Source organism: Sceloporus occidentalis, unplaced genomic scaffold (assembly GCF_023333645.1).
Source record: "Sceloporus occidentalis isolate IW3139 unplaced genomic scaffold, rSceOcc1.0.p SCAF_2, whole genome shotgun sequence".
Lineage (NCBI taxonomy): Eukaryota > Metazoa > Chordata > Lepidosauria > Squamata > Phrynosomatidae > Sceloporus > Sceloporus occidentalis.
In genome coordinates this window covers 171,556,741-171,578,788 of record NW_028316982.1, presented here as the reverse complement: position 1 = coordinate 171,578,788, position 22,048 = coordinate 171,556,741, and the positions used below count along the sequence as shown (strand labels likewise).

General features: G+C 38.5%; 1 protein-coding gene across 4 annotated transcripts in view; it reads left to right on the top strand.

Moving 5' to 3' along the window:
* LOC149319331 (phospholipid-transporting ATPase VA-like) overlaps positions 1-22,048 on the top strand; it is a 170,229-nt gene that overhangs the window by 127,828 nt on the left and 20,353 nt on the right. For all 4 annotated transcript variants that reach the window (XR_016280173.1, XM_089511491.1, XM_089511490.1 and 1 more), the window contains 7 exons: positions 2,291-2,858; positions 7,085-7,188; positions 7,408-7,534; positions 9,279-9,463; positions 11,316-11,637; positions 13,660-13,736; positions 18,676-18,801. Coding sequence is in view for 3 of the 4 variants with exons in the window: in XM_089511491.1 (XP_089367617.1) it covers positions 2,291-2,858; positions 7,085-7,188; positions 7,408-7,534; positions 9,279-9,463; positions 11,316-11,637; positions 13,660-13,736; positions 18,676-18,801 (1,509 nt within the window). In the remaining variant the exon portion in view is untranslated. The remainder of the gene's footprint in view (positions 1-2,290; positions 2,859-7,084; positions 7,189-7,407; positions 7,535-9,278; positions 9,464-11,315; positions 11,638-13,659; positions 13,737-18,675; positions 18,802-22,048) is intronic.

Below are 22,048 nucleotides of genomic sequence, written 5' to 3'. Positions count from 1 at the left end.
CACTGGAGTAGGAAGGAAACTCTTTTACAACCATTCAATATGAGCATTAAGAACCATCTGAATAAAAAGTGGAGAACAGGAGTAGCCTCCCATCTCAGGAAGTTCCACATCCTGGGAGTGACCACTGGGAAAGCCAATAATGGAGATTTTTTATAGATATAATCACAACAGAACTGAAATGTTATTTCCTGCTGGCCATCTACCACACACACAGATGCATAATACCAATAAAAGAGCTGCTTCATTTTTCTTGTTCTTTCACTAAAGGTCAGTTCAAAAATTCATGAGGAGGTGACATAGCTCTCTAACAGAAAATTGACACCATCTGCTATAATGTACTATAACAGAGAGAGTTTGGATTTTTTTTTTTAATTTGTATGTTTTGTTTTTACTATTGTGTTTTAAGAAATGAGGGTGGACTTTTTTTTAAGCCTAATCATCTCTACTTTAGTACAAGTTAAAAAAAAGAAAACAAATGTGGAAACCATAATTGTTTATATCCAAAGAACTCTGAAAGGAAGGAGATAATGTATTAGTGTTAATCCACAAATTCTTGTTCAACTGCTAAAACAACAACAACAACAACAACAAATTGTAACAGAGATTGTGTTACCGTATGGGAAATGTTGAATAAGACATAAGCTACATTATATACACTACCAGTGCATAAAAGATTCTTGAAAATAGCTTGTACAAAATCTTGAAATACATGTAATGGAACTGAAAGATTTTCCTCTGGATCTGAAATCACTTTTCTAATTCAGTGTACTATTTATGAGTGGAAAACAACCCTTTTAAGAGCACTGCAGAAGTGGCCTTTCATTAACAGTAGAGTAGCTAGGTTCCAAGCCAATGTAAATACAGGCCAGCCTGGCCATTATGGTTGGAAATTGTAGTTCAGCACATATGGAGAAGATGGATACAGGCATTGATCCAGGAAAACTCAAAGGGCATCCTGACTTATGTGCCTAGCCAGGGGCAAGGTACCAGGCAAAGTCTATCAGAGATGAGACAGTAGCAGTTCTAGTTGTGTACAGAACCTTACCTGCCATTTTCAGTTCTTAGCATCCAGGCAGTCCAAGTCAGTAGAGTACAGCAAGAAAGCCAAGGTGTCAGTCCAAGGGAGTATCCAGTAGCATGGTCAGCTTACGATACAAAGTCCAAGGTTCTTCAGAAACACAAGCCAGGAATCAAGAAACAAGAGTGTTTCTCTGAAGATGCCAGCCACAGATGCTGGCGAAATGTCAGAAAGAAACTCTGCTAGAAAATGGCCACATAACCCAAAAAACCCACAAAAAACAAGAGTGCTGTTTCCTTCCAAATGGTCAGTTGTCAGCAACAACCTGCCAAGGAATTTGCTTCATTATTTATCATCTGGCAGCCTCTCACAGCTGTTGCCTGATTAATAAGTGTTTCCTAATAAGTGCTCCAAATGTTACAAACTCTCCCTCTCTTGTCCACATTCCATTATGGTAGGTATTATTGAGTCTATATCTATCTGTTGTGTCTGCTTGGGAGTGTCACTGTCTGTCTCAAGTACTGGCATGTACCTTTGTCTTTCTGTTTCTCTGTCTGTATCCTAGTCTAAACCAGGCCTATTCCTCTGTCCTTCGGCTTCACCTGGGTCCTGGGAGCAAGGGAGGACAAAGGGTACCATAGCGCTGTTTGCCTGCTGTTGGTATAGAAAATATATGCACCACACTGGCTCAGTTGAAGGCACTGAGAACTGACAAAAAATTTGCCTGGATTGGGCCTTGAGGCCATTCTCTCTCTCTTATTCCTTCAGCAGTCATCTCTGAAAATGCTGACTTCATTTTGGTGTATCAATATGCTACTGCAGGTGCTGGAGTTGTATCTGTGACAGGTGAAGTGTCTGTTATTTGCCCGTCCAGGGCTTCATGATCTACCAAAACTCCAACCCCCCCCCCAAAAAAACCTAGAAGTAGCCAGAAATAGACTTCTAGGGGGAAAAAAGAGAGTTTTAAAATGTTAAATGGTATAGGTGGGGCTTGCTGGGGCTTCCATGAGAAGTAATGGGCTCTTTTTTCCCCCAAGTAGAGAACTGCAGAAAAACAAACAAAAGCAAAACAGTTTAATGCCTCAGTATTGCACTTGTCCCATAACTGCCCTTGAATATCCCTTTCCTTATGTTTCAGTTTTCAGAAAACCTTCAGTACCTTCTCTCAATTGATGTGCTGGTGCTTTGCTTTTCTAATTAGCTCTATCAAGTAGACATACATCCAAAATCTCATGTACTTCCTTTCTTGGTTGTTCGTCTTTATTTTTCAAGGTTAGATACAGATTTGAACTGAAGTCTCCAGTAAAGACCATTGAGGACTTCATTCGGAGACTCACCCCTAGCCGACTGACTTCTGGTTCTAACAACAGTAGCTCCTCAAGCCTGGGGACCAGCAGATTGACACACCGCACTGGATCAAGTGTAATTTCTTCAACCTCCACAGAGAGCCCTTTCTTGAAACTAGAAGAAAAGCTTACTAACTCTTCCCAGATGAATAACAATGGCTATAGTGCCCAGCAGTCCAAAGGGACACTGGGGAATGAGAGTGGGCCAGGAGAGGGTGAACTGCGTTTTGAGGCAGAGAGCCCAGATGAAGCTGCTCTTGTCTATGCAGCCAGAGCATATGGCTGTGCTCTGGTTGGCCGGCTGCCTGACCAGGTATCAGTAGAACTACCTCACCTGGGGAGATTAACCTTTGAACTCTTACACATCCTGGGCTTTGACTCAGTCCGGAAGAGAATGTCCGTGGTAGTCAGACACCCCTTTACTGATGAAATAAATGTTTACACTAAAGGAGCCGATTCGGTGATCATGGATCTTCTTCTGTCATGTTCTTCAGGTATAACTTATCCTTAGGTATAACATGTCATTTATTTCCCATGACAAGGTATATTAGAAACTGTGGCTGGATATCTCAGCTCCCTCACTGATAGATATGTACGTTGAAAATCTTTAAGAAGCTATGTGCACAGCACCTTCTGCTTTTGATCTACACAGGACCTGTGAACTTATAGTAGTTTCTTTTCCTGGGCAAATCTAAGCAAAGTAGGTCTCTGAGTCTGTACCCTTTCCAAGTACAAACGTGGGCACGCCACACGCAGCTTTCAGCATATGTTGAAAGCCACACCGGAAAAGCCCGTCACGCGCCCCGGAAGAAGTAATGGGGCATGCAGCCATGGCGTGTGCACATGCCGCCATACACCACAGGCGCGAGCCTCATTACTCCCTATGGGGTTTCATCATACGCTGATTTCCCCTTACTTGGAGGGATCTGGAACGGATCCCCGCATAAGGGGAGCGCACACTATTCATTACTGGGTATTCACTTCCAGCATTACATACTAATCAATATTTCTTTTCATAATGTGACCATTTAAGTGCTTTTTGCTGCAGCTTCATTTTATTGCCCAACTTGGTGGCCATTTGCATAACTTTAGAATAAATTCAAAAATCCATGACTCTCCTCTGTATATTGACCCCCAATGCAATGCAGTTAAATCTAACTGTGACTTTCCCTCTAAATGCCATGGGAGTTAGCTGCAACTGTTAATGCACTATTGCTTTGAATGGAACTTAGTTGTGAGTAATGATTCTCTTGAGCTGCATTGGAGTCAAGACTTTTTTTGTTCCTCCCTTGTTGTTGGAGAGATTTCAGGCACAAACATTTTGGCTGAAATCAAGTTTTTAGAATAGATTTGGATCAGGGGTCATTTAACACTACACAGTTATCACACTATGGAGATTATCACACGCGGTGCTTCCATTGCCCAAACATGGCACTTCCATCACCCAAACGACATCAAAATGGGGTGGAAGCATCATGGTGTGATCATGTCTGTGGCTTCTAAAGTGAAACATTATCATTAGCACCATGGAATTGTCAGTGGAGAAGCCCTTATTATTAACAGATTAATAAGAAAAGGGCTGCTTCCCTGATTATTCCATGGCAATTCCATAGCAATAACGCTTCCGTTTCACTTTAGAAGCACCAGCGGCATGATCACACTGGTGACGCTTCCACCCATTTTGATGACATTTGGGTGACAGAAGAGCTGTGTATGATAAACTCCTATGATTCCATTTCAATTGCCATGGCAACATTTATTTTGGAATCCTATGATTTTGAGTTCAGGGAGGAATATTTAGAACTTCCAGTTGGGGGTTATAATGCCTCACCAAATGACAAACCCCAGGATGCCATAGGATTCAGCCATGGCAGTTAAAGTGCTGTAACTGTTTAATGTGAAATACTGCCATAATTGTCCAGAAAACATGCAGGGGTAGCTGTGTTGGCCACTCAGTAAATTGAAACAAAAATCCACCAAACCCTGATACCTTTATTGACCAACTGAAATGCAAAGTTCTTGCAACAAGTATATTGTGAATTTTGGTTGACCAATAAAGATATCACTGTTTGGTGGATTTTTGCTGTAACAGTCTGTTGTGCCGTAGGTTCCAAAAGTTGAGTTTCAGAACATATTCTTATAATTGCTAAACTGTTGCATTGACTATCAGTGTGGATGCTAAGCATGGAAAGAGAACGGGGGCTGTTATGCTTCTCCTGGTCCTAGTGCCAAACCTTTTTCACTTCTGACTTTTCCACACTGATAACAGAAGGGATGTTGGGAATGAAACTGACAAGGAAGCCTCTCAGTCCCTCCCCAATTCATGCCATATGTGTTCTGCACAAGACACTCAGGCTAGGATAAGGGGCATGAAAAGAGTGTCTATACATTGGAGAGTCAGTTGTTAATGGTGAGGATGTTGGACTGTTATTTTTCAGATCCAGGTCCCATTCAGTCATGAAGCTCACTTTCTTTCCCTTTCTCAGTATGACCTGCCTCACAAGATTATTGTGAGGATAAAGCATAGAGGAAGAAAGTCATATACATTGCCTTGTGTTCATTGGAGGAAAAGTGGATTATATAAGTAACTAATAAATAAATGATAAATAATGCAACCACAGGACTAGTTGCTCTTGATCCCAAGCTCTTTTCTCTGGTGCTCTAATGTCAATTATAGGTCAGAACCTGGCTAAGATTCAAACAGACCTTTGGATGTTCATAAAATATGAAGAATAAATAAATCTGGCTTTGAAAAATAAGAATTACAAATCAGGCAATTAAAGTTAGTAGAGATTCGAGAAGATGTAATGAATGGTGTGTAGACATCCAACAAAAATGCAGAGAAGTTTGTATTTTTAATTTGAGATCATCTCGTAGATAAATGATCATGTTGCGAACCAGGAGAGATCTTTAAAACTGTTATTTCAATCAGGTAAATTTAAAGACTACCATTTTGTGTTTTGAATAATCTTTTTATATCGAGAGCGTCTCCCTTCCATTTACAGAGATTCTTCTTAAGCACTTAAGAAGTAAATATTTGTTAATCAATGAAAATGTGGTGCTCTATAGATTTTTCCTTTATGTTAACTTGCTAATAAAATGCTGAAACGAGTACTGCATTTCAGGTTTACTAGTCAAATTGGATTGTGCCTTACAAATTCATGAACTGCAGTCTTCTAGTTTATAGAAAATGTTGGTTTCAGCATAAATTTCTTATCACAAATACTTCAATATTATTAGAAAATACTGGTGAAAAAAGGAGTTAGATTGTGCAATATTAATTTAATGAAATATAGAAAAATGCAAGCCCTGATTTTTTAAAAATTTAATCTTCACAAATGTATGCAAGAAGAGGGCCACAAAATTAATCATTGGCCTGTTACAGACAGCCAAAATAAAGTTGCTTCGAGTCACAGTGGAGGTATGGTGTTTCAATGATGCATGAGTCCTAAGAGTCCAGAAGTCGCACCAAAGCCATGCTCCAGCCCTAAGGACTGGAGCGTGGCTTTGGTGTGGCTTCTGGACTCTTAGGATGCATGCATCATTGAAACACCATACCTCCACTGTGACTCGAAGCAGCTTTATTTTGGCTGTCTGTAACAGGCCATTGTTTGCTTTTCTACCAGCAAGAAGTAAACTGTGCTGTTCTAACAATGCTGTTTACAGCATGTAGTCTAAATACTGTGTCTGAATGCATGTTGCTGACTAGGTGATTTTTACAAGGAGACTTGTTGTGGCAAAAGATCTATAATCAAAGCCTATAAAGGTGCATGTGAAAGATATAGTCTGCATCTTCATACATTCACCAAACCAGTATTGAATGTGGTTTTTTCCCTAGCCACAAACATTATGAGAATCTGATCTCTTCTTTTTTGTACTAAAACCAACTTATTAGCCCTCTTCTTTTTTAATAAAAATGTTTTTGCTTTATGTATTTTACAGAAACTCCAAGTGGATAATTAATTTAAATTTAATAAATTTATGAAATACGTAGAAAAATAAGATGTATCCCATAATAAACTGTAAGATTTAATGAAGACGGTTATTAGAAACTAGCAAAGTCTTGCTACTGATGACAGCAAAAAACACAAATTAAGTTAGGAAATTCTCACTGATTTAATATCATATGTTCTTTACAGTGCACTAAAATACATGGTTCTTCTCCCCTTCCATTTTTTTATTATTTCTGTGCTGACCTTTTCTGAAAATATTTTCAATTCTTTGAAACAAACTAATAAAACCTGTAGTGAGGCCCTGTAAGCTGAAAGGTGTTAAATATGTATTGAACTGGTTCAAGTAGCTTGGTGGCTTCAGAGGCAAGTGATCTGTGGACTATGTTCTATCCATTTCAGTTTTCCCTATACAGCTGTATCAGAGCAACCCAACATATGCCTAATATTGTAAAATAAAATAGGAGAGGCATGTACCTCTTGTCATGCAGAGGATGGAACTCTTAACTACATCAGAGCAAGTGACTGCATAGTAAATATTTGTAAATGTTATCATCTGCAGGACATTTATAAAAAAAATAAAATGTGGTGGCATATATAAAATAATTGCTTTTGAGCAAAAACATTGGCATCTCCTATAGGATGTTAGTGTTGCTCAGAATTAAAGTTTAATATCTAGCCGTAATGATAAGGGAAAGGATTATTTGCTTTAAGACCACTCAGTTACTGGCATTTTAAAAAGAATTTTATATTTCTTTCATTATATCCAGATGACCCTAGGGGCAAGCATCAAAAGAAAATCCGAAGCAAAACTCAGAATTTTCTTAATCTTTATGCTGCTGATGGATTGAGGACTTTGTGCATAGCAAAAAAAGTAAGCACATACAATCTCTCCATAAACTGCTTTCCAGGGTCATCTTTCATGTTTTGGGGTCTTTTGTATAGCAAAATACATTGGCCACAGCTTTGCACAGTGTATGTTTATGCCTTCTGGAATCAATACCATTCTAACATTAGAAAACTCTGTTGGCATGTAGCCTATATTTTCTGTCAACGTGAATGCCTTCCTACCTTTGTATTTGTTTCCCAACAGGTGCTGAGCAAGGAAGAGTATTCTTGCTGGTTAAAAAGTCACATTGAAGCAGAATCTTCCATTGAAAACCGGGAAGAGCTGCTGTTCCAGTCAGCCACTCGTATAGAGACAGATCTGCATCTACTAGGTAAACTCAAAACATGAACAGGTGAAAAATGGAATGCATTCACAATTGAGACTATGACTTGAAAACAGGGATGGAACAAGGGAAAATCAGTTCATTTTTCTAAGGACTTGGCAACATTATCTAATTTCCTCATATTGAGATGCGGGAATTTTAATTTTTTAAAAAAATGAATGTAAGGAAAAACAAAGCTGCTGATTCATCCTTCTAGATCCCAGAGTGCTGAGTGCTTAATTATTAAGTCTGGATCCTTTTTTTTTTTAATTCAACTGTGTTCATGCTTAATTAAGGTTGCCATTTTTTTCTGAGAGTTTTTCATCTTTAACAGCTACATAACAAGTAAGTGCAACATTTTGGGAAGAGCTGGACCTGTTGCATTTGAGCAGTGCAGATAGGTGAGAATTTCATTTAAGTGCATTTTGGAAGAATTTATCAAAATTCAAAAAATTCTTCAAATTCCAGATAAAAATAACATGAGGTTGAAAATGTTCAAATGCAGGAGAAACTAAAACTGACATCTTTTCCCATTCCTAATTAAGCCTTTCCTACCAATGGCAACTGTCCATTTCTCAAATTAGTTACAACATAAAAGGACAACAGTTAGTATGGCTGAATTAAGCTACCAAATTCTGCATTCTGTTTTCTGATCCATCCTTAACCCATAAACTATTAGCAAGTTGGAATAAGAATGAAACAGGAAGAACCTGACCAATAGCCCCATATTACATGACTTCAGTCACCCCAGTGGAGGGAGGAGGTGTGCCTGACTGCCACCTGGATTGAAGAGAATGGGGAATCCACGGACACAGGTGAGATTCATGAAGTCTCCCAGTCACTGAGGCCTTTGGATCAATTTAAAAGACAATGTTGTTATTTTCAGCACTATTGACTTCGGATGTACATGTAAACTTTAATGAATTAAATCTTACTGGATAAATGAAAACAGACTCCCTGTCAAAACTGAACCATCTGCTCTGCCAATTAAGCCCTGACCAGCCTGCTCAGTAATGGGAAAATGTAAACCTATATACCAATCAATGGTTAGAAACTGCAAAGCCAGAAGAAAAGGAAGCACTGAGAAGAAAGGTTTTCACTGCCAATTTCCATCAGCAGCAACAAAACTAACACACAGCTGCTACTTCCAAATGTGCATTTCCACCTTGCTTTTTCCTAATTGTGTTTTTGTTTTAATTGCATTCTGGTAAGAGACAGAATTTTTAATATTTTTTGGTAAAAAATTTTATGAAAAACAAAAGGTACAGAAGATAACATATACATATTCTGGGCAAAACAATTCAAAAACGATGCTGACAAGCTGGAGAATGTCCACAGGAGAGCAAGCAAAATGGTGAAGGGTCTGGAAACCATGCCTTCTGAGGAGATACTTAGGGAGCTGGATATGTTCAGCCAGGAGAAGAAAAGGTTAAGAGGTGATATGATAGCCCTATTTAAATATTTGAAGGGGTGTCATATTGAAGCTGGGGCAAGCTTGTTTTCTGCTGCACCAGATAATAGAACCCATAGCAATGGATTCAAACTAGAGGAAAAGAGATTCCACCTGAACATTAGGAAGAACCTCCTAGCAATAAGAGCTGTTCAGCAGTGGAATACACTCCCTCGGAGTGTGGTGGACTTTTGGAGGTTTTTAAACAGAGGCTGGATGGCCATCTGTCAGGGGTACTTTGATTGTGTGTTCCTGCATGGCAGGGGATTGGACTGGATTCTGACTTTTTTTCTTCTGTTACAGGTGCAACTGGCATTGAAGACCGTTTACAGGATGGAGTCCCAGAAACTATTGCAAACCTACGCCAGGCTGGGCTGCAGATATGGGTTCTAACTGGAGATAAGCAAGAAACTGCCATTAACATTGCTTATGCTTGCAAGCTATTGGATCACGATGAAGAAATCATTACTTTGAATGCTGATTCACCGGTATGATGATATTGATGTCCAGTGCTTGTAAAATTGGCAGATCTCAAGCTATACACAGCACACCTACTGTGTATTTCTGCTTGCAAGATGCTTGAGATTTATTGCGGTACAATGCCCTGTCACAGTCTAGACCATGCCTGCATGCTCTGTCAACTATTGAGCCATGCGCAGTCTAAAAAGCATTTTTGGAAATGTTGCAGAATTTTAATAAGTCTCCTTATTAGAACTATAGAAATTATAAAGGAATTGGGAGTCATGGTCCAGCACATGTTAAGCCAAGATGGAGAACATGCCCCCCTCCCCAGATGATATTGGACGTCAGTACCTATCATCTCTCACCATTGGTCATGCTGACTAGAATTAGTGGAAGTTGCAATCTAGAAGGCCTCAAGTTCCCCATCTTTGTGTTAAGACATATCTTGTATCAGGTTTGCAGATTATATAGGTTTGCAGGTTATATAGGTATACTTGGTGGCAGAACATTCAGGAGGCATATCATGCATATTGATGTATACAATACATCTGAAATATAGTCTTGCTTATGGAAGTTCTGCTTAAAAATATGAATGCTGTTGTCTTTTTATTCTTCAGTTTCTTTTCTCTTAACCCATATTTCTCTGTGTGGATACTTCCTTTGAATCAGAGTAATATATCTGGCTAAACATCATTCTATTGTACTGTAAAACACATAAAGTATTTCTGTTAAATGACCAAGGAGTAATAAAGTATAAAAGAGAGTCACCTAAAGGAATAGTCATATTGGTCTGTTGCTGCAAAGCAGCAGAGGCTGCTGCCCACACTGCAAAATTAATGCAGTTTGACAGCACTTTAAATGTCATGGCTTCATCCTATGATATCCTGGGATTTGTAGTTTGTTCTGGCACCAGACGTCCAGTTCTCATCACATCTAAGGGAAATTCACTGTATGAATTGAACCCTTGGAAGTCCTGAGACACTGTCACTGAATAAAATCCTTTCCCTTCCCAACTGGCAAATGGTTGATAGCAGGGAAATCTAGAAAGGGGTCTGTAAGTGTTGCAAGGCTAAAGACACATCTGGTTTCAGAATTGAAAGGTGTGGAACTTACACACTTCTATGGACCCCTTCATCTTAATGCCTTGTTGAAATAAAGAAGTCCATAAATATAGGTGAGCTACATAACTGTCATTTCCAAGTCAAATTAGATGTTCATCAAATGACCCTCTTCAAACTGCTTATACCATCAAACATTAGGCAGGTGAGGGGCAGAAAAGAGGGATTTTTTTATGGTGGTGTCTCCTCAGGGCTGCTTGCCTGGCGTCAAGTTTAATTAGTTTAGGGACCAAAATCAGACCTTTTTTAAAAAAATGCCCAGGCTTTGAACTTATTTTAGTACATTTTTTTTAATTCCACTTGCATTTACTTGATTTTTATTCAAACTAGTTTTTATTGCTTTGGCTACAGAGTTGAAGATAGAGCTGGAGACTCTCTGACTCACCCAAAGATGACAAATTTTAATTGCCATGAGCCCCAGTCAGTTTGCCCAGTGCTGGTGGAGGATGAGCATAGTAATTTATTCCAGAAGGTCAAAGATTCCTCATTTCCATACTAGAGAATGTATCCCACAGAACTAAATGGAGCCTTACATCTGATTAAATAGGTTTAGAATTATACTGTTCTTGTGGTTTTCTTTTTATTTGTAAATTACTTTGGTTAGCTCTCAATTAAAATTAAGTTTAAAATGTTCTTAAATGAGTAAAATAAAATAAAGCACGACTTTGAAGTTACACTTACCATTGAAGTTGTACGTACTTATCATTGCTACTGGTATGGCAAAACTTACTTTCCTAATTATTGTTGTGTTCCGTTCTAGGAAATGTGTGCCACATTACTGGAACAACACTTGCACTGCCTAGAATCTACATTTTCAAAGGAAAAATCAGAAAAATCTCCTCAGAACATGACCACAAAGTTTACTCAAATCTACCTGACATCATCTTTGGTGCATCCTAGGCTGGGCTTAGTTATTGATGGAAGAACACTGGCTTATGCCCTTGATAAAGCTCTAGAAGATAAATTCCTTTTGCTGGCCAGGAGGTGTCGTTCTGTGCTATGTTGCCGTTCTACCCCAATTCAAAAAGGGATGGTTGTGAAACTGGTCAGGGACAAACTCAAAACTATGACCTTGGCAATAGGCAAGTACTTCCCATTAACTTCCCATATGCATGAATACAACGGGAAAGAATCTTCTTTTGTTCAGTCTTGCTCTTTCATTGAAGTCTATAATTCTTCTTTCTTCATCTCTTAGATGTTATACATATTACTATTTAAATGTCATTTTCCCCTCTGAATTGAGCCTTCAAAATGGTGTCAATTAGAAAAAAAAGCTTTTTTAAAAAATCTGGTATGTAACATGGTCACATTTCTAAACAATTTTAAAAGAGAAAGAATACCAAAGAAATCAGGCATGGCTGAACTATAATAGGGAAAAGATGAGTAAAACAAAAAATACAAATTTTGCCAAAAATAATATGTGCCAGTGAAAAGGGATGAAATTTGGAATATGCACAGGTTGCAGTTTTTGACACACACACACACCTGTGAACCTTTTGTTGTGATGTTACAGAAGACTTATGGCAAAAATGTTTTTTTGTTTTTTTGGTTTTTTTTACAAATAAGCCTTTTGACATCACACTTCTGTTGGTTGAATTTCTGTAATGCCAAGGGACACTTAGGTATTATCTAACTGTTCAAACATTATAAACAATCAGTATAAAGTTTCCAGGGGCAGAAAAAGCTCCAGTGTTGAGGCCTGAGTGGCAATCCTAATTTGTTGTATTTGTATGCCGCATTTCCATAGTAAAACAATGCTGAAGGCATCTCAAAACATCTTTGATAAAGTTTACATTAAAGTCAATATGCTAACATTTCCAGATAGATCCCTAACAACTCAACTCACAACTAAATGTAACTTGTCATAGAAACAACAGACTGATTGAAAAATTGTATTAAAAACTTCACACAAAGATTAAACAAGTCCCTTATCAATTGTACTAATCCAGACCTAGGGGACCTGTACCCACCAAACATTAATGAACTACTTCTCCCTTGCTTCCTCATCACTGACCAGGTTGCATGGGGCTGATGGGAATTAAGAGTTCAATAACATTCAATAGGCCACAGCTTTCCCAGTTCTCCAGTCGAATGCAATGAAAATATGGGTTGTTTGAGAAACCCATGTTACTCCTTTTCTCACATCTCATTGCCCTTGGCTTAGGGAGGAAACAGATGAGGGAAATGATTTCTCTGTGTGTTTCCCTTCAGCATTTCTCTCTGTGGAAAAATACCCTGTTAGGTATATAACTATTGTGGATAAAGAAGCAAAGGTTTGAAGCAAGCCTGTTTTATCTTGAAAGCCAATGCCATAAGGTCACTATCAGTGTTTTAGAACAAAGAGAAAAGGACAGACCAGATACTTTGATAGTTTATTAAAATATAAGTTTCAGTACTGCTTTAGTTGTTGTGCATTATTTTTGGCATACCTCCGCCTTAGCAGTTAGATTCATGTTGTTTTTTTATTATAGACAAAGATCTAAGTAAACTGTTATGATGGAAAGAAGAGACCCATCTTTTCATAATAGTAACTCAACATAGCAATAAGTACAACTGGCTCTCACTATATTTTGCTCTGCAGCTGGATCAGATCATAAAGCTAGCTCATGCAGAACTAGGGAAATCAAAGAGGACTACAAACCTGTGCTTTTGTTAAAATAAAAGTTGAGATATTAGGATTTTATGTACAGTACCACATTCCTTACTCCATGGTGCATATCTTTCCAGTGATATATTATTAGAGGTACTAACAAGATAGGTGCTGCCAAGAATTCAGTTTGTGCTCACACTCTTTCTCTCATGGATGGCAAATTTGCTGTGGGGAACATATGCTTTTATGGATTTTATAATTAATTTAATGGATATACATATACTAACCTAAACTATCCTCAAATAAAGTATTTTAGAATGAAAAATAACCCCATATAAGTAAACATGTGAAATTGAGTTTTGACACTATAATTTGACAGAGCACGATAAACACTGCTAAATGTGCCCATACCTTTTTTCTTTTTCTACATTCACTTGATATCTGCTTGCTTCTTTGCCATTAGCCATCTCTGCTTCAATTAATAGCAAGCAACATCTTCTGTGGTTGTTACCAGGTGACGGAGCGAACGATGTCAGTATGATCCAAGTGGCCGATGTCGGTGTGGGGATCTCAGGTCCAGAAGGCATGCAGGTAACATATGCTTACTGAAAAGCAACCCCAGGGTAGAGCTGGGTTTGTATGTTTTTCAAACGTCTGTTTGCATCTTGTTTCTCTGCATGCTGCACGAAGCTGCTCCATGACAGCCACTGAAAATTTCAAAGGTTCTTTCAAGCTGCCTCAAGGATAACCAGGCAGGTTCTGCAAAAAAAATTTAATGGAGCTTTTCTAGATTTCTCAAAGCTGTGGTCAGATTCAACGTGTTGCATCCACATATACTCATCTATTAATCAAAAAATTTATGCCCAAAAATTGACCCCAAATCCCCAGGTCGACTTATTTATGGGTCACTATGGAAATGTAATAGCAGCTCTTTCAGATTTCCCCATGCCATGCAGAGAGGAGTTTAGCAAGAAAGAACAAAGCAGAGAGTCCTGGGTGATTGATTGATATTGCTGTTTAAGAGTCCCCCTCCCCACCTGCATGTCTGGCTGAAATGAAAGCTGAAACGATGAAGAAAAGGCTCAATGTGAGTCTTGCCATATGCACGCATACACACATTAAAGGAGCCTCCAAGTTTTACCCTTGGCCAGTTCACTGGTCATGGCAAAATCCATAATTTTGTCCCCAAAACCTGGCCTCAACTTATACATGAGATTGACTTATAGTTGAGTATATACGATAAATAAGAAACATTTCCTTTTATTCTATTTTTTTAAAAATAAAAATATTGTGACAGGTATTTAAACAGAAAAGATCACATAAAAGTAAAAGAAAATACCCAATTATTATACCCAGGCTGCAGCCACACAGAAATAATCCAATTAGACTCCACTTTAACTACCATGGCTCAATGCTATGGAATTCTGGGAAATGTAGTACAGTGCACCCGTGTTATATGCGGCTTTGAGCTTATGTGCTCAAGTTGCGTGGGAGCACGCAGGGCACAAGGGGCAGCACGTCCATTCGGATGAATGGGGGGTGTGCCCTGCTGTGCAGCCGCGTGCACAAGCCCCATTCACTTGAATGGGGCTCAAGCATAGGCAGAATTCGCCTTACGTGAGGGGTCCGGAATGGATCCCCACGTAAGGTGAGGTTCAACTGTATTGTGAGACATTTAGCCTTCACTGTCAGAGGGCTCTCTGCCACAACAAACTACACTTTCCAGGATTCCACAGCATTGTGCCATGGCAGTTAAAATGGTTTCAAACTTGATTATTTCTGCAATGTGGATGCAGCCATAATCTATAAAAATAAGTCTGTAGAAACATTTTTTTATTCCAGCATAATGTGTTCATAAAACTTACTCCAGTGGCCACTTTTTATTTCAAATAAATAATTTCTGTTTAAAAGTTAATTTTAAGCTACAACATGCAGAATAATTTCTAAATAGCTATTCTTTTATTTCTTAAAAACTATGTGCTGCCCTTTCTTTTTACATTAAGAGCTTTTTATTTTGTTTTCTTCCCGACCTCTACTCTTGTCTGGTAAAATTATTCAGGACAAGTAAAGAAAAGTATTGTTTCTGACAAGTAGAGCGGAGCTTGGAAAAATTCCTTCTTTGGACAACAGAGTCTAGAATTCCCCCAGCCAGCACTTTTCCAAGTGCTGATAAAATCACGTCCAGATGGCTGTAGTTTGGGGGATTAGTAGGGGTTTTCTATTGTGTTTAAACATCTAACTTCAGGTGTCCTTCAGCTTGTGCTGTTCTACCATGATTCTACAGGCAGACTAAAATTTCCATGGTGCGGAGTAATATTTGAAAGACTTTGTCTTTCTATATGCGTGTGCCTGAGCTCTAAGATCACCAGGAAAGGACTTCTCTCTGTGCTATTGCCTTCACACGCAAAGTTGGATGGGAGTGCAGGAAGGGCCTTCACTGTGGCTGCTCCCTTACTCTGGAACTCTCTCCTTAGGAAAGCTAGCATGTCTCCTTCTCTGTTGTCATTTCAGCAACAGGTTAAGACCTTTCCTTTTCATGAAGCTCTTGGCAGTTAGTTTCAAGAAGAGAGGGGATTGTTATGGTGCTGTACTGTCTTAAATCTTTTTTTAAGATTCCAAATAGTTTTATTTCTGTTGTTGTTTAACACTGTTTTAAACTTACTATTGTATATTTTACCTATGTGTTTTTATTGTAATTTTCTGTCTTTTGTGAGCCAGCACAAGGGACAGTCTGGGTGAAAGGCAGGGTATAAATAAAGTGATGGAATAATGGATGGATAAATGCATAGATGGCAGTAGATCTGTCAGTGTATAAAAGCAAAGGCAACAGTCAGTCCATAAAAACTAATAAGGTTACTTGGACATAAGTTTCCATGGACTGCACCCCATTTTATCAAATGCCTGGAGTATTGCCTCCATTAACAGATTATGAGGCATATGCTAGAAAAATCAGTGGTGTGAAGAGGAATTGAAATGCATTTCAGTTCACTTTCATCCCTACAGTTACATTGCCAATTCTCTAAAGCTTATGCCAAATAAAATGTGTTAAATCTTTCAGATGCCAATATATTCTCTTTTGTTTTCACTATATCAAGTTGATAACATGGATTTTCTACCTCACCTAAGATAAACTTTGAGAATGTTGTCCTAGATAACTAGCCAGATTTTCCTAGGTTCCATTCCAGGACCATAAAGTAATGTAGTATGACTATGAACCAGGAGTGTAGGAAGTGAGAACCTGGATCTTGGCCCCCATGCTTTATGGCGACAGACCCAGAATCGATAAAGAGTATTAACACGTCCATGAACCAGTCATGGTTTCAGCTCTGTAACAAAATACCTGGTTTCTTCAATTTGTGTGTACACTTATAAATATGTTTGTCATATTTATATTTTACATTCTGATGTACACACAGAAAATACCTTACAGAGTTCAGGTTACAGATCCAATGTGTGCAATGGTGATGAGATATAAAGACCCCTTGTACTGCTTCCCTTCTTCTTTCAATACACTCAGTTATTTGCTCTTTATTGTTCTCTAGGTTGCCACTCATATATTATTGTGCTATGTAATTGATTTAACATTATTAAGATCCATAAATTAATTGTTCACACCAGGAAACAAGAGTTCATGGATAACCCATTCTTGAATGGGATGACCCCTCCTTGGACTATCATAAGAGAATTCCTTCACGCTGTGGTACTATGGATGCCAGAATCCTATAAATGATAAAAGGAAGTTATCTTTTTCAGTGTCTTACTAAATATTTATTTCATCACTGAATGGTGTCTTGTCTTTCATAAGAGTTCCTTTATGAATGTGAATTAAGGAGTGGTTCATGCTACACACTGTTGCTTCCATAAAATGGGAAAGGAAATTGAATCTGTCAGTTTGCATTCAAATAACTTTCTCTTTTCTCCTTCTGATCGAAAATAGACTGGAAGGGGGGGAATACACTCAAGTAATTTTGTGGAAATGCAAAAGTAAACCTGTTGGTCTTTCCATTCCATTTATAGAAAGATTGAATGGGCTAGAGAAACAGAAATTCTACTGGGCAGCCTTCTAATATTTACATACTGGAAATTAAATGTATTATTTTTCCAGTCATTCATGCCTGTGCCTTCTGTTGGTTAGAACGGTTGTCGGCTAATTGCTTTGTATCAGTGGCAGTTGCTTCCTCAGTAGGAGATAATGGTCAGAGGTGTACAGAGATCATTCCTGGAATATCAAATGACATCATCTTGAGATTCATTCTTTTCCCTCTTCCCCACATTGTAGCTCCTCAACTGCAAGTTCAGTTTTGCCTGCATCTGCTTCAATTTGTGAATACAGTTAAAGTCTGTATAAAAATTCATCTGCATTTTTTGTATAGATTTTTTGCCAATAAAGGCATTTTTGCAAGTTAGGTATTTTTATAGTTTTGCATATTTCCCCAATATATGTATGTATATTTTTGCACAATTCTGCTTACTATACACTCCTTATGCACTCTTTTTGAGCTGAGAACAGAATTTCAAATTTCTGAAAACTGGCAAATTTTGGTACATAACTGCATTTTAGTTTGATTGTAAGTTCAGCCAGTATAAATTTAGTAACACAAAAATCCAGACCTGAGAAATTTGCCACACTTCTCTATCAGTAAGTATAGACAATATTGAGCTAGATGGAACAATGATTAAAGTAATCATATGGCTGCTTCCTGCATTCCTAGGGACATTTGCTAAGATGAATAAGAAATCCCAGAGATAATAGAATCAGACAACAAACAACAAGCAACTGCATTATTGGCCTCTGTCACTGTCAGTCAACAAACACCTGAAAGGTTTGTCTATATGCCTAAGGGAGGAGATCCTGAAATCACCAAGCCATTCATGTACAAATTAAATCACTATGGTGCAGATCACAAAGGACTTACATTAGACTTTTTTAAAAATCTGGGTATCATCTATTCCTATTCACCCAGACAGCCTGTTGAAATACATGGAAAGTATCTGAAAATAACTGGTCAGTGCAGGAATGTTCATCATTTGATGTCTATTTTTCAATGTAAGTAGTTTCACAGATATAGGTCACTAAGGAATATCAAGTAGTAAGGTATCAGGTGATGGCATGTAGGAATCAAACTTTGCTTTCTGTGGCTTAATTGGCATTTCTTTCCTTTGTAAACTGAGTATGGCCTAACCAATGTTATCTATCCTTGTTATATACAGCTGGCCCTCTGTATCCACTGATTCTGCATCCACAAATTCACCATCCATGGCTTGAAAATGTTCCCCACTCCAAACAAAAAATAACATTTCAAAAACTAAAGTTTAGTTTTGCCATTTTATATAAGGGACACCATTTTACTATGCCTTTATATATTATCACTAACAGATTTTGGTATCCTTGGGGAACCTGGAACCAAACTCCAGTGGATACCAAGGGCCCACTGTACATGGAATTCTGCTTGTTCCATTAAAAAGCAGTCTTTGTAAATAAAATAAAATCTTTGAACAAGAAATAATTGCAAACTTTCTTGCATTAAAGGCTGTGATGGCAAGTGACTTTGCAATCCCAAAGTTCCGGTATTTGGAGAAACTCTTGCTTGTGCATGGTCATTGGTGTTACTCCCGGCTTGCCAACATGGTACTGTATTTCTTCTACAAAAATGCGGTAAGTGTGTAATAACTTTGTAGTTGTACACATATCTAGATTGTACTAAGGAATACTTTTCATTTATTTCAGCTGCTCAGAAGGCACTTTTACTTTGATTTTGACATAGTAATCATGAATTATGCCTCCAGAACCTTGAATGAACACCATGCCGGGTTGTCTTTGGGGATTTCCTCAGGAGTAGAATCTGTTGCAGAGCATAATATCATAAAAGAAGCACAGCCAGGAGTATGTTATTTTGATGTTCAAGAGTCTGTACTAGCTTATTGTAGCATTCTGTGGATAGTTTTGTGGTTCTGGATATCTATGACCTCAGATATCTAAGAGATGTATTACATTACAGTCTAAAAAAAGTAGCCCAGATTCTGTGTTCATAGTACCATATATGAACCAAATGGAAATAAAAGGGACACATGCAGAAATGCTTTGAGGATCTAGCCTCTACTCCTTTCTGAGATACTCACTTATCAAATACAGTTGCCCCTGCTGACTCGCAGATCTTGGATATGCTACCTTGAAAATCCACGGAGGGACAACCTCCGCTATTTTTAATGGGGCATGCTCCCATACGTGCATGCACAGGCGCATGTACGGGCACGCACCCTATTCAATCCTATGGGGCTTGAATATGCACGAGCCTCCATTTTTGCAGGTGGGGGGTCTGGAACAGATCCCCCTCGAAAATGGAAGACCAACTGTAATGAAAACCAGTGACCAGGAAGGGGCATCACTGGTGTATCAGCTGCTGCTAATATGATATACTCCTGGCTCTACCTGTTATATGAGCATTAAAAAAAATCAGATCAAGAGATCAAGAAGCATGCCCAAGATGCAAGCATCCTTCTTAAGGGGGTTGACTGCCTTTTAGTGCTGGCATATTGAGATCCACCATCAACATCTCTATTTTTACTGTCCCACCCAATCTGTTACTAACCTGAGCCACTCATCTGTGGAGGACTCTGCCACACCTTATATAGAGGATTAGAATAAATAAATCTGCTTGGTATTAGCCTCCAACTTTTTGACCAGCCTCATCCAGTGACTGCATGCCAACATTGAACATACAAGATGGAATCTGCAAAATATCTCAGGACAGTTCTTATGGGGAAAGAGCAGTAGTTTCCCATTGCTCTCATCTAGCATTACCTCAGCAGCCATGTTTAACGTTCAAACTGTGGGCTTTATAGTCTTATATTTTTTTCAGGTGTATATGTAAAATATAATCTGTGGGTAAGTTATGGGTCCTGTCTGTGTGAAAGGACACACATAACAAAGTTACTGTTTTAAAGTGGACACGATGATTTGGATCATAGGAAAGGTGTGATAGTCCATTTGCAGTCTCATTTGGTGACAATAGTAATTATTATTATTATTATTATTATTATTTATTTATTTATTTATTTACTTATACCCGGCTCTTCTTCACCACCATAATTGCACCAGCAGAATTATTATCCAGCTGCACTATTCCATGTGGCAGGAAACCCTGTGTCTCCAAAAAAAGAAGAAAACAGGCAATAAATCATGTGACAACATTGCTCATCACAGTACATTGAGCTCATGGTTTGTATTTAGCTTGGTGGATGATATGCAAGCCTCTTTTGAGCTGCATATACTGTACCTTCTTTTAGGCCGTATTCCAGCATTGTATTGTACTGAAAAAGAACCTGGATTTTAAATAATAGATAAATAAATAAAATTAGCATGCATCAAAGCATTCTAAAGAGAAATTAACAAAATCCAGGCATATAGAAAATACTGCAAAATACATTTTGAGTATCCCTTATCCGAAATACTTTGGACCAAAAGTGTTTTGGATTCTGGAGGTTTGGCAGGGATTTTGGAATACAGGTACAGTCGGCCTTCTTATACATTGATTTCTTATACACGGATTCAAGCATCCACGGTTTGAAAATGTGCAAAAAAAAAGTATAAATTTCAAATACCGGTACCAAACCTTGATTTTCCATTTTTTATAAGGGACACCATTTTGCTATGTCATTATATTTAATGGGATTTGAGCATCCACGGATTTTGTTATCCACAGGGGATCTTGGAACCAAACCCCAGCATATAACAAGGATCCACTGTATAAAAAATGGTGTAGGGCAGCAGCAGTGGTAAGCCCCAGCCACCAGGCATACATTTTTCAGACTCTCCCATCTCCGGGGAGTGGAAGCGAGGGAGGCAACATGGACACATTCTTAGCCAAACTTTCCACAAGTAGTAGACAGCGGCTGCTGCTGTTCCTTTACCACTACTCCCCAGGCAATGTGAGATCTAAAGCAGGATGCAGCAGTAGTTGACAGCTGGTGACAGTCTCCATCCTTGGTCCAGAGAACAGATCCATGCCAAAAAAAAAACAAACAAAAAAACCAGCCCCTTCCCCCGCTCTCTTCTACTTCCTCCACTGCTGCCCTGTCATGTCAGTGCTCAAAAGGTTACAGATTTTGGAGCATTTGGGATTGCAGAATTTCAGATAAGGGATGCTCGAACTCTATTGGGTTTTATTCTAAACACCATGGTCTTTTTAAAAATTTTGAACATCACACTCATAGTGTTCAGAAACATAGCCATGTTAGTCTGGAATAAGTAGAACAAATCTTTGAAAGCTTATGCTACAACTTCATTTGCACAATTAGTTTCAAAGGTGATACAAGATGCCTTTGTGCATACTGTTACATACTGTGCATACTGCATTGCACTAGTGGTGGCAAAGCCTTGATTTATACTGTCAGCCTGCATCCAGTAGGGAAGAAAGGAAAATAGTGCACATGTACAAAAATGGAGAGGAAAAGAAAATGGAAAGAAAGAGCAAAGCTGTAGTAGAAGGGGAAATAAGATACATCTTCTTTGGTAATTAGAGGAATGAAAGAGAAATCAGGATTATGAGTGGAGATGATTAACCATAACCTGTTGAATGAGATGTTGTACGTTAGATATTTTGTCAGCCAAAACATTGGCTGGAGGCTTTAAATTATAGTAGTCGTCCCCCATTTCAGAAGCCCAGTTCCATGCCACTCTGGGGAACAGAAGCTATAGTCCCATATTACTCCTAATTTTAAGAGCTTTTTTATTTAAAAAAAATCTGGCAGCACTTGTTCAAATGCAGATGGCTGGTATTTACAAGAATAGCAGGCCCTGCTGTGTGACAGGAATCATGTGCAGAAGAATCAGTATGTGTAAATTGGATAGAAAGAATGAAATGTGCCATTTAAGAATACTTTATAGAGGGAGGTTAGCAGAT